Source organism: Rhopilema esculentum, chromosome 20, assembly GCF_057945365.1.
Source record: "Rhopilema esculentum isolate cy_ngs chromosome 20, ASM5794536v1, whole genome shotgun sequence".
NCBI classification, from domain to species: Eukaryota; Metazoa; Cnidaria; class Scyphozoa; order Rhizostomeae; family Rhizostomatidae; genus Rhopilema; species Rhopilema esculentum.
This window is the reverse complement of record NC_142834.1, coordinates 7,678,676-7,691,291: the sequence shown is the minus strand read 5'-3', so window position 1 is coordinate 7,691,291 and position 12,616 is coordinate 7,678,676. Positions and strand designations below refer to the sequence as shown.

General features: G+C 35.2%; 1 protein-coding gene across 1 annotated transcript in view; it reads right to left on the bottom strand.

Moving 5' to 3' along the window:
- Positions 1-12,616, bottom strand: part of LOC135687750 (AP-3 complex subunit beta-1) — a 21,335-nt gene that overhangs the window by 4,889 nt on the left and 3,830 nt on the right. Inside the window, exons 6-23 of the mRNA XM_065204389.2 lie at positions 12,534-12,598; positions 12,331-12,397; positions 11,746-11,931; positions 10,688-10,855; positions 10,034-10,131; positions 9,506-9,560; positions 8,996-9,067; positions 8,517-8,579; positions 7,831-7,963; positions 6,894-7,114; positions 6,237-6,302; positions 5,664-5,777; positions 5,246-5,321; positions 3,199-3,317; positions 2,387-2,465; positions 2,022-2,189; positions 1,665-1,807; positions 1,277-1,355 (exon numbers count right to left, since the gene is read on the bottom strand). Coding sequence (XP_065060461.2) covers positions 1,277-1,355; positions 1,665-1,807; positions 2,022-2,189; positions 2,387-2,465; positions 3,199-3,317; positions 5,246-5,321; positions 5,664-5,777; positions 6,237-6,302; positions 6,894-7,114; positions 7,831-7,963; positions 8,517-8,579; positions 8,996-9,067; positions 9,506-9,560; positions 10,034-10,131; positions 10,688-10,855; positions 11,746-11,931; positions 12,331-12,397; positions 12,534-12,598 — 1,972 coding nt within the window. The remainder of the gene's footprint in view (positions 1-1,276; positions 1,356-1,664; positions 1,808-2,021; positions 2,190-2,386; positions 2,466-3,198; positions 3,318-5,245; positions 5,322-5,663; positions 5,778-6,236; positions 6,303-6,893; positions 7,115-7,830; positions 7,964-8,516; positions 8,580-8,995; positions 9,068-9,505; positions 9,561-10,033; positions 10,132-10,687; positions 10,856-11,745; positions 11,932-12,330; positions 12,398-12,533; positions 12,599-12,616) is intronic.

Below are 12,616 nucleotides of genomic sequence, written 5' to 3'. Positions count from 1 at the left end.
TTGAACGAAATTTGTATTCTAGAAGCTATGGCTATGATGTAAAGGGGTGAAGTAAAAACAGATCGAGAATTGACTGAAACTGCTTAGATGTTCCAAGTTCTTTTGGCAAGCACAGTAAACAGCCTTTGAAAATTGTGTTTAAAATGTTTACTTTTGTACACCGAATATTTTGGATCATATCATTAGATTCAACGCTCATTTACGTGGCGGCTAAATACAAAAGAAAATAGTTGACGATTTAAAAAACATGATAATACAAGAATGGTTGAAAAAGGGGAGGTATCATTGATATAAGATAATCTTGCACGTTCAGTTCCTTCTCCCGGTTGTTATGTTATCCAGAGTAGTGGTATTTGTAAATAATCAGTGAGAGTATTTCATGAAAAAAAGGACGGGAAGTTCGTTCCACTTTTCAGGAATAGATTCATATAACCCCAGGACAAAGACTAAGTAAGCTTGGTCCACAGCCGAAGATCTGATCGTTTCTTATAAAGGAAAAAAACAAAGATTTTCTAGGTAAATGAAGATGCATTATCGTTGCAAACGAATCCAAAAGTCCGTTTGTGTATTTTTTCATAAACAATGAATAAACTTTGCCAGGAAAATTCCAGATAAGTTGGCTGAAAATGAAGATTTTGATGGAGTAAACAGAATCTTTTCCAATTTCCGGCTCATTCCAGATCATCTTAATTAAGCATGTTTCTCAAATTTCATGTTTTTCTCTCTATTTACACCTGATTATTAATTTTTAAGCAGCTTGATCCTTAATCTTAAAACTGAATTTATCCACTTTCTTGTTCCACTCAATTTTACATTTAGTCATGTTTACACACGCAAAATTGGCGAAAAATCAATTACTTCCAGAACCCAATCTAATGCATTTGTCAACTGGCAGTAAGCGTAGAATGCCATGTCATAAATGATTCGCCTTCCAGACTTTTTGAATGCGAAAATTGTGGTGTATTTCACCATGACGAAATGACTCTGCGAGATGGCTTGTTTGTGCTTTTACTTGTAATTAAACAAGTAGGCCAGGATCCATATTAAAATCCAAACTGCATTAGGCCAGAATCTATATTAAAAATCTTGCAATGAACAGCAGTGGATATAGAAATCCGTCTCCTAATGGAAGTTTTTCATGTGTAAATTAAATCAAAAAACTGCAAAACTTAAGTCTATAAGTACATAACGTTAAGCAATGAAACGCCGTTTTGATACAAAAAATTGAAATTAGGCAAGATGACTTATATTATTAACTAAATAGAAAATTACTTACTTGAATCAATATCAAGAAGTTGGTCATATGAAGACTTGTTCCTTGTAAAATCTTTACCATCAGACTTCTTCTTTGTCTCCTAGAATGATGAAGAAATAATTCAGATTGTCCTTCAATCAATGAAAATTTTGGGGTCTATCATTTGGCAAATGAACTGTACAGGAAAAGTGTATCTGGTAAAGCTCTATTCTTCTTGGTAAAATGTTGTTCTGTATGCAACAATGATAAAAAAATCGGTCAATTGACTACACACATATATCTTCTAACAGCTATCAATTATATTGCTCTCCACTCTCTATATTGTAATTGTGAAAAGCAAACTTCAATATCGTTGACGCTCTTAAAATAGTGAATAAAACCTTTGGCTGACTGCATACGACATACCCACCTTTGGTTTGGTTTTTTTCGTCTGAACTTCTTCTTCTTCTGAAGTTTCTTCCTCAGACTCTGACTCATCGCTCGATTCTTCTTCCGACTCTTCATCTTCCTCTTCTGAACTTTCAACTGCTGCTGCTTTGCTAACCTTTTTTCCTATAAAGAATTGACTGGTTAGTCAAAATTTAGAAAGGAAGACACATAATCTGCATTGCATACAGCTTCTTTCGTTAGCTTAGCATTTAATAGATAGTGTTCTGATCGATTTGCGCTATGTGTATACCAAAGATAGAGCACCAAAATGATAACAAAAAACACCATTTGAAATGCTGAACTGACTGTTGAATACCTTCAAAAACTCAGTACGTACCAGCCTTAGCAGTTTTGGCATCATCTTCTTCCTCGCTGTCTTCTTCTTCACTAGCTTCCGAATCTTCATCCTCATCTGTAGCTTCTTCTTCTGAATTTTCTTCATCTTCTTCGCTTTCCTCTGATCCGGATTCTTCTTCCGATTCTTCGTCGCTCTCTTCTTCTTCGCCTGTTTAAATCGTAATCATAAATTTCTCACTGTTTAAAGTACTTTAGAAACTAGGAAACTTAACAGCGTAAAGACATTAAGGATGCATTTATAAGCTTAAGTGACATATAGGTTACAAACAATGATAGCAAAAAGCACAAAATATGGCAATCAACGGAGATGATTCGCGGCATCTGACAAACATTAAAAGCACATACCTTCTGAATCGGAGTAAAAAGAGGACTTCTTCTTTGACTTCGTGACCAAAAGTTGATTACCCCAAACTTTATCGACAACCTACAAAAGTAACATTCTCATTCAAACTTATGACTGCTTACAGAAAGCTGGTCATAAAACAGTGATATTTCTTATCTGAAATGTGTACTAGAAAGTTGTGACAATGGACTAAGATATGAAAAGTGACGAAAGATATAAAAAATTGAGACAAACATAACACGTCGTTTACGGTGATCTCTTTAAATCTATCAAATCTATAAATCAAGTCTCAAATTAGTCTTTTGACAAATAAAAAAATTCCAAAAAAGGATCAATTTTTTACACTCAGCAGTCGTTTTGTCGTCAAACATTTGGTCTGTATGTAGACTTGTAAAGCGTAGAGAGTTCAAGAGACAAGTTAAACTGCAGTTGTATCTGATTTGTCCGTAACACTAACTTATTTGTTTTTACAATTCAAAACTTAAGACAACTGGTGAGATTCCCATCCATACCCATTCTTGACTGGAACCACTCTTGAATCATACAGGAAATCTTAGAGGGGAGCGTTCTAGATGAGAAGCGAATCTAAATTTGTATGGATCAACAAAGGCCCCTGGAAACGCAAAGCCTGCTTGTTCTGTCTTTCCAAAAAATTACTTGAAATGCATTCCTTATTGAGTTTACAATGATTATAGCAAAGGCATATTAGCAAATGCACCAACAAAGTGTTTGCTAAAATGTGCACTGACATTAACACAATCGCCAGAAAGAAACATAGACCTTTATGTTAAAGTCAGCAAACAATGAAACTAACCTCAACATTGCGGACAGTTGGATCAGGCTGTGTCGCAGGGAAGTCTGGGAGATCCTGGTATCCATTAGCCCTTGCATTGATCATATGAGAGAGGGAGCTAAGCTGGTACTGTCCACGATCTATAAAAAGAAATAATTACTTCAGTTAAAGAGCGCCGGGTGAAGATATAAAGGCCTTTGAAAGGTAGTTCTACAAATTATTAGTCAAAGTCTAGCGCATTGTAACGATCTTTTTCCAAAAGTAATTGCGACTTGTGTTTTCTTGTCACAAAAATCAATGATCTGCAGGGGCTTGAATTACAAAATATTGTTTTTTATGACAAAAACAAACAGTGTGACGAAAATGGCTGTGCACGCTAGGCGAAAACCGCTGTGTACGCTAGGCAAAAATTGCTGTGCATGCTAGGCAAAAATCACTTTGTGCGCTTGGCAAAATCACTTTGTGCACTTGGCAAAAATCACTTTGTGCACTTGGCAAAAATCACTTTGTGCACTTGGCAAATCATTTTGTGCGTTAGGCAAAAAACCACTTTGTGGGCTTAGCAAAAGCACTGTGCGTGCTAGGCAAAAATCACTTTGTGCACTTGGCAAAAATCACTTTGTGCACTTGGCAAAATCGCTGTGTTCGCTAGGCAAAAATCACTTTGTGCGTTAGGCAAAAATCACTTTGTGCGTTAGGCAAAAATCACTTTGTGCGTTAGGCAAAAATCACTTTGTGCGTTAGGCAAAAATCACTTTGTGCGTTAGGCAAAAACCACTTTGTGGGCTTGGCAAAAACCACGTTGTGGGCTTGGCAAAAGAACTGTGCGCGCTAGACTCTGTAAAGCAACTAAACGAGCTGCTTCTGCTTCTGAATAAGTTGCAGTGTTTTGAATAACATAGCAGTTAACAGAAAGAGTTTTTTGTAGCTTGCAAAGTTTAGTATTGAATATTCAGGAGTTTTAGAACAACCATGCGATATAGAATGACTACATGTTTTCCTTTATTCATGTAGGAATACTATCTGAAGCTTTGTGTTTTCTTTTTAACTAACCATAAACAAAAAAATTTAACATAAATAAGTAAAGCTACAAATTGGCATACTAAAAGACTGTTATTGTCTGGATATAAATTGAGGCACGGAAGTAAAGACATCCTGTTGTTTCTTGTGTAATGGCCGATGTTAAAAATATTATCGAAAACCCATCCCACCAACGATTTTTTTGTTTAATTATATGACCGTGTTGTGATAACAAATTTGTTCAGTGATAAAGCACGATTTGCATTGACGAATCGAAGTAGTTGCAGTGATAACTTTTGATAGAACTTTTTGATAAGAAAAGTTTTTAGAGCCTCTTTAAGACTAAAATCATTAAAGAATATTTCACTAAACTTGTCATTATGAAGTTAGGATACTCCAAACTCATAGACGGGTATCCATATACGTATAAAATCGTTTCTCCGTTCTACACCTGCCTTTCTTTATATAACATTACTCCTTTGAAAGGTTATTATTCACACGCACTATCATAACACGTTCAATGCAAAAACGGCCTAAAATAATTTTCTGGGAGCAAAAAATGGTATGGTAGGGAAAGTTTTCGTTAGTGGTTCAATCCCTGAAAACTCAAACCTGATAACAATTATACAAAATAAGCCCTGAAATGCATTCTTATCTCACTTCAATTGCCGAATAATTTGTTATAGTCTTGTCATATTTGTCATAGTTGCAGTCTTTATACTTAAACCATTCACATAAGGATTTCATTGCATTAAATATGATTACATTTAAAGGAAACTTAAATAAACAAAAAGTTATGACTTCAGTTAGAAGGTTTCAACAATCCCGGCTCCATCAATCTGAAAACGAGCCCCTCCCAGCATCTAAGTATCAGCCCAGCTACAAGAAATGTAAAGCTTCTATGATATACACTATCTTGAACTAAAGTAGGTTGTTTTGATGGTTGTTTGTTCATTGCAAGCGACTACTGCACGTCAAGTCAACATGGAGCCCTACTACCAGAGAGGTATGACATAATTCTGCTGAAAGGTGATGACTTTAAACGTACCTTTGAATATTGATTCTATCACTGGAGCTGGTTTCTCTGACAAAAAGAATTTTTTCGCTTTCTTCTTTAGCCCACCCTAAAAAAGCACACAAGCAATATTGACATGAATAAAAACATGAACTACCCGAAAACAATGGTATCTTAGTGTAGCAATAGAAGGAGACTAATGAATAAGATGAGTTAGGGGTTACAGGTGGGGTGAGCAACTCAAGAGACAAAGTACACAGTTAGTGTGGAGTGGCAGCTATGGTGCAGAAGAACTCTTTTGTGTAAAATTGATGACCATTATAATCATAAAAGAATTACAGAAGTCTTTGATAGATTTTTTGATAGCTATTGTAGATCACTACGGCTAAGCAATGGGGACAAAGTCTCACAGCATTCTAATTTAGAGTATCGCAATACAACGTTGGCAAACCTCAGTATTTTCTCCTGGAAAGAGCAAAACCTTTATAAACCGGGCTCTATCTCTGATGTCATAATTCTGGTCATATTTAGCCAACTGGAGAACATATTGACAAAGCAATTTTGTCTGAAAAAAAAAACAAAAACAATTTAGATAAATGGGTTAATTTGCCATATATGATGCTAAATAGCTTAGCAAAAAACATTAAACATTTTTTCTAATACAATCAGCTAATCTGTAGATGTTGTCTGGTGGTTGAAAATTTACATTAACATATTTCCTGCACATTCGAAGACAACCAAAGCTACAAATAAACTGACCTTGGACATAAATGAAATCTTAATCAACATACAGTCCTTAAAAGCCAGTGTTAATATCTTGCATTTCACCCCCCCCCCCACCCCCCCACCCCCCCACCCCCCCCCATTTTATATAGATACTTTAAAAAACAAACATTCTATCTTTTAATAGGACGATGGGGTTAAAGTTTTTACTTACATATATGCGATCCGTCATATATTTAGGTTAGATGCCTACTTCAATAGGACGTTTATCAAAGCATAAAGATAATAACCATTTGCTTACCTGTTTGGGGTTTGTTAAGAACAACTTAGCGCCAAGGGTGACAATCTGCAATTTCACTATATCTTCCTGAAAAAGCAAACCAAGATAAAGTAATTCAATATTCGTAAATTTCCGCAATACATGTGAGAAATTTAAGACAAAAGGAAAGAAAATAAGTGAACAGCTAACACTATCCTATGAATCATGACAACATTTTGCAGTCCACTGGTTATCGAAACCGTGAGCCACATGAGGTACGATATTTTTATATTGTGCAGTAAAATACTTTATTGTTACTGGAAATTTAGATTGTACCAGTTGTATCCCCTAGAACTGAATAGTTGAATAGATATGAAAAAGTACTAGGAAGGGAGGGTGTTACACTTTACTCTTGAAAGATGAGCTGCAGATATTTTAGGATTAATTTACATATGACCAATCTTTGAGCTCCCGCCATTTTTTCTACACTAACTTCGACGATTGTTTTAACACTAAATGGCTTATCTGAGTAAAATATGCAATTATCCCCATAACTATATGGCCTTGTTTAATCAAATCAATTTCAAAAGATATAAACTCATCTAAAATATCCAAGACAAAAGTTCCAAAAATACGTTAATTTCTATGTAGAAAAACAGTTTACAATCAATGATCAAAAGAAGAAATGTGAATACATACCTCGTTGATAAAGTTCTTCGCCATCTTTCGCAATACATCAGGTGCGATCTTTGGCACATGGTCCGAGTATTCTCCAATGAGCCACAAAATGCTCGCTCTTGCCATGGAAATAGATATCTTATCGATGATCTTGGCCATGTGCACGATGATATCCGTGTGCTCTTTTGCCTCTTTTTGCAACAGCTTCTTGATAACCACAACACTCTCACCAACTACCGATTCTACAAAAATATCGCAGTAAAATGTATTTTATTATTAAACGAGGCAAATATTTAAATATAGACGCTTTAAGCCATGATACCGAAAATAATATGTATGTTCTAACTCAAAAGAATCGTGACAGCGAAATAAGACATTTTACATGGAAAGCAGAGAAACATGAGGATAAAATATCACCAAGAGATCTGAAAGACTGTAGATCCCCTACTTTAAAAGAATTTTTGGAGACAAAACATGTTGCTTAAACAAATAAACCCTGTCTTTAAAGAAACTTGTGTTCATTTTGACATTATTTTATGATAAAAACATTTCTTGAAAGTGCTAATCTTTGAAGCTTAGTTTTACCTTGCAAAAGACAATTCTCGCAAAATTCTTAGGTCATAAATCTTAACCAATGCTAGTTTTTTTGTCTACTTACAGTTTTTTAAAGATATTTCTAGAAATTGAGTTTCGAACATAATTTGAGAAAATATACTGGAATAAACAGTAGTGCAGAGGTGCGATGTGTTTGAGTGGGTTTGAAAAAGGAACCGGATAACTTTGTTGATAGAGCAAGTACGTCGAGTGTCACTGGTATAATTGCTACAAGGGGAATATCAGTGCCACTTACTTATCTCAATAAAGAATTGCCTTGAGTTAACAGTTTAAACGCTGGACGCAAAGCGATAATAGAGGAAAGCATTGGTGATCAGGCGTGCAAATTCATAGTCATCCTTACCATCACGGTTTGACAGCAGTCTGACTAAACCAGCCAGGCATGTATCAGTGACCTCTGGGATATTCGATGCACATCGCCCGATTGCTTGTACGGTCGAAACAGCGAACTCTTTATCTGAACTCGTTACGTAAGTCTAAAACAGAATATGGCATGTCAGTCAATCTCCAGAATTTGTTAGAATATAACATTTCTATGAAGTAGATATAGAAACATCTATTAAGATTAAAGGCATTTGACACCGGTAAAAGTGGCTTACAGCCACTCGACCACGAGCGGTTGACCAATCAAATTTCGCATAGAGAAAAACACGTGAACAGTTTCCGCCTTTCTGCAAATCGGTGAAATCCTAGAGTAGCGTGCAGCGGTCCCATGTGAGCAGTTTCCAATTCCTTTCTTGTGGGCGTGCTCTGATCAATTGGGCCTAAGTTATTGTTGGATTCGCTATACTTATGCATGTCAAATGCCTTTAATCCTCCTTTCCTGATGTAAAACCAACATACAATGATGCGTAGTCATAAAAGACACTGAATGTCTTGCTACACAAATTTGACTATCAGCCTTTCAGCCTTAAGAAAGCCAATCTCAAATATACTTCTTCAGCCTTCTATTGCTCAAATTTATAAAACAAAATTATACAGCATTCAATTTTAAAACACTCAGCAAAAACTTCAAACGGAAAAACATACCTGAAATTCTCTCAGGATGACAGAAATATTAGACTCTGTTGCAAGATTTGTTAAGATCTCCAACTGTAAAGAAAACTTAAAATTAATACCACAAAACTTTCATTCACAGTACCAATAAGAAAGAAAAAACTACTGAAAAATTCAATTTTAGAGATGTCAAATGCTTTTTATGAATTGATAGATTATATTTTGAGAATTACAAGAAAAATTAGTTTCATGCAGAAATTATCTTTTGACAGGGACAGAAAAATGACAAAAAAAGGACTTCAAACACATAACAGTTAAGTATACTTTTCGAAGTTAACATGGCTACAAAAATGTATTATTTGTTGGTGCATAAAGCAAACAATGTCAAGCTCCTTGCTTTCAAAGAACAGGCAAACATGATGAAATCTATAAAATTGGGTTCACAGCTCCAGAATAATTGAGACTATCATACATAATTTCGGTCAAAAAAGCTACTATGCAATTAAAAATACCTTCAAAACCCGGACATTAGTTGAATCGTCAGAATGAACGAAGAAACTTTTCAAATACTGCTGGAATAGCACCTGAAACAAAGAGGCATTTTTGGTAATCATAATTTAAACAAGTAGTATAATATGTTATGATAAAAAATTAAACTGTGAAGAAATTACATCATGTACTTTCTACAAGATTAAATAGGAAGCTACGTGTTTCTAACTGCGTACAAAATCTTAATACATTTTGTTAAGAATATGGAGATTCATGGTACCTCAACTTGCAACCATTTTCAATTTGCTTGATAAATTCATTATGACAGGTGGCTACTACAGCATAAAATTCTCTTATAACTTTTATTTATTACGCACAATTTTCTATCTACTTGAGAATTGGACAAAAATTAACAACGAAGCTTGATCTAACGTTTAGCCCGTAAGCAAATTTGACCTTTAACAGAATTACTTTTTTGGACAGTCAATCATGTAGTGTGATCATTTTGAGCAATTTAAAAATATTGAACATACCTTTCGTGTGACACTCATCGTTGCAATATTGCTCAAAATTACGGTCTGGACTTCCCTGTAAGAATAGATTTGAATAAGTAAAGCAAAGAAGTCACAAGAGATGATTTCATAAATTCTTTAATATTTCTACTATGTAAACTTACACTTCAACAGTCGGCGCGACCAAGAAAATATTAGAATTTTCAATAAAAATGTAGAGGACCACTTTGTTGAGAAAAGGTTGAATAGAGCCAAGGTAAGAAGGTATATTTGCTAGCTTTTATTCGGCTCCTTTAATAGCAAATATCCTCGTTTATTAAACAATTTTCAAATCGTATATCATGCATGCTAAATCATACAATATTTTGAACACGTTATCTAGCAGTTAAATTAATGGAGGAAGTTACATATTTCTCCGTACCACAGCGAAATATGTTGGAGTTTCTGTGCGTACTTTTGTGTCTCTGCATTACAATAGTAGAAAATGACTTAGGATAATAGATTGTTCTATAATGGAAAACGTATCTGGGTAATGACGTTAAGTCTTACCTGTGACTTCTTAACAATCTGATCATTGCTCTCACAACAATATGAACTTCACTTGAGGGTGCACAGTAATAGTACAGCTTGACAACCGCCATTACAACCTCAAAAAACGAAGTATCGTTGAATTAGAAAAAGATTTGCATAGTTTCACTGTTCTTCAATCTCCAAAATGAAACCAAAAGTGGGATAGATCTTGTACCATACCGACAAGCATTGATAATATCATTTCATTTCCATTTCATCCTATATTTTTAATTATCAAATAAACAATAACTGAATGAATAACTAAAAATAATTATTGTCTGGAAGAAACTATGGTGGAATGAATCAGCGTCATGGGAAAGTTTTCAACTGCACATGACATGATGGCAGAGCCTGGAGATAAACATAACAGTATGTAACAAATTGACACGAAAACATACAAATCAACGATCTTACAAGAAAGCTGTACATCATATGATATAAATATAAAACCGTTGAGGACATGTATGAAGTGACAAAGAACGGGGGGCTGGTATGCAAATATCATGCTTGGGCGATACCATGCCACCAAACTGCACTGAATATCAAGACGGTTTTCGAGCAAAAATGCATTTTGCAAAGCATTTACTAAATATTGGGTCTTATTCAATTTAGCTCTTAGATTTGTGCCCTCACCGAAGCATTCCTGCTTTGGAGCAATGGCTTAGCCGACCGCAGCAACAGCCGGTGATCACTGTCCATGACGTAAGCTTGCTTTTTCTCCGTCGTTTCTTTCTCCTCTTCAACTCCATTATCTTCAGACTCCTCAGAGCTTGGGTAAAATTGTTCTTCCTTTAAATTATCCTAGGAAATTAATTAAAAAGATGCTTCAGTACATTTTCTGACAATACATATTTCGGGAAGTAATCAAGTTTGGTTAGGCCAACATATGCTTGCAGCCTTTGATAGTTTAAAGTAGACAAAACAATTTCTATATAGGAAGTGACTGACATCCATATTTTCAACTAAACCAATAAAAAGTCAAAAGTATTTCTAAAATCGTGACACTTAATGACCAAGGTATCGCTATCGTTGTAAATGACCACAATGAATCAATAGCTTTATCAATAGCTTTATCAATAGCTTTACCAAATAATTATCAATAGCTTTATTATTAATAGTGTATTAAAAAATGGCTTGAAAAACAAACATTATAAAACCCGCTTAAGCTTCTCGTCTGACACTCTTCAGAGCAGAAAAATCTCAGAATAGTGATCGAAATATCCAGTTGTGGATCGAAATAGGCCATTCAGAAATGCGAGCACATAGCTGTAAAGGCTACCCATTAAGTGCAGCTTGCTTACACAAAATATTACCACTGAAGTCTAAGTGTGAAAATAAACCCTTTACTGTCTAAACTTTGATGGTTTTTATATCTTTATGTAGATTGATTCTAAAACTGACAATTGTCTGAAAAATTTCATAGAAAACATCCGAAATATTATTTTATTAGTTAATATCGGAGCTTGTGCAATACAATTTCTTATAGAGCTTGACTAAAGAAGTTTACTTATTGAGATGATGTAAATGGAACTTTGTGGCACTTGTTTACTGCCGTGGAGCATAAAACTTGAATGCATTCAAAACAATCATGAAAACAATTAAAACAAATATCACTGCCCTTGCAGCTTATGTCTAAAATGCATTTCTAATGGTCAATGAACCTTGGCTATGAAAGTACAAAGACAGCATACCTCGTTTTTATTTGGATCTAGAAACTGAGTTCTTGCATATCTTGTCAGCATGTTTATAACAGCAACCTGTCCCCATTCATCGATGTCAATCAACATGTTGCACAGCTTCCTGAAGTTCTTGTGAACCAAGTCGATTCTGTCAGGGCAAACTTCTTCAAAAGCATAAACAACACTCCCAGCGACTAGCTGTGAATAAAAAGAGACATCGTCAACTTAAAGATTTCGTTAAGCTAAAACTTAGAATCCAGTTGCATGTCTGAGGCACAGCAGTAGTATTTGCAAGTACAAATGCGAGAATTTCGCGAATGAAGAATCCGTCTTGACAAAAACCACTAACAGTGGACTAAAAGTGGAATTGGATATTAAGGAACATAATACTTTCACGAAAGCAAACATTAGTCTTTGCATCTGATTGATAAGTTTTGCGATTAAAGAGAGAGAGAGAGAGAGAGAGAGAGAGAGAGAGAGAGAGAGAGAGAGAGAGAGAGAGAGAGAGAGAGAGAGAGAGAGAGAGAGAGAGAGAGAGAGAGAGAGAGAGAGAGAGAGAGAGAGAGAGAGAGAGAGAGAGAGAGAGAGATCTCTTACTGTAGTTTTGTCCTGTAGTAGTTTTTCAATAATCTCTACCAATGCATCTTTCTGATCTGGATCAAGACTAGGAACAAAAACAAAAGAATTAACAAAGAAGTAAGAGTAAAGAAACTTGTGATAATACCAGGACACATGCAGCGTGTCTCAAGCCTATTGATGCAAATTGTAAGTGCTATAGAATAATATAAAGATGTGAGTACCTATAAAGCTTTGCGATGGCATTGGCAGCTGTTTTTCGTACATAAGGTGACATGTCCATAGAAGCCTGCGACCGAAACAGATA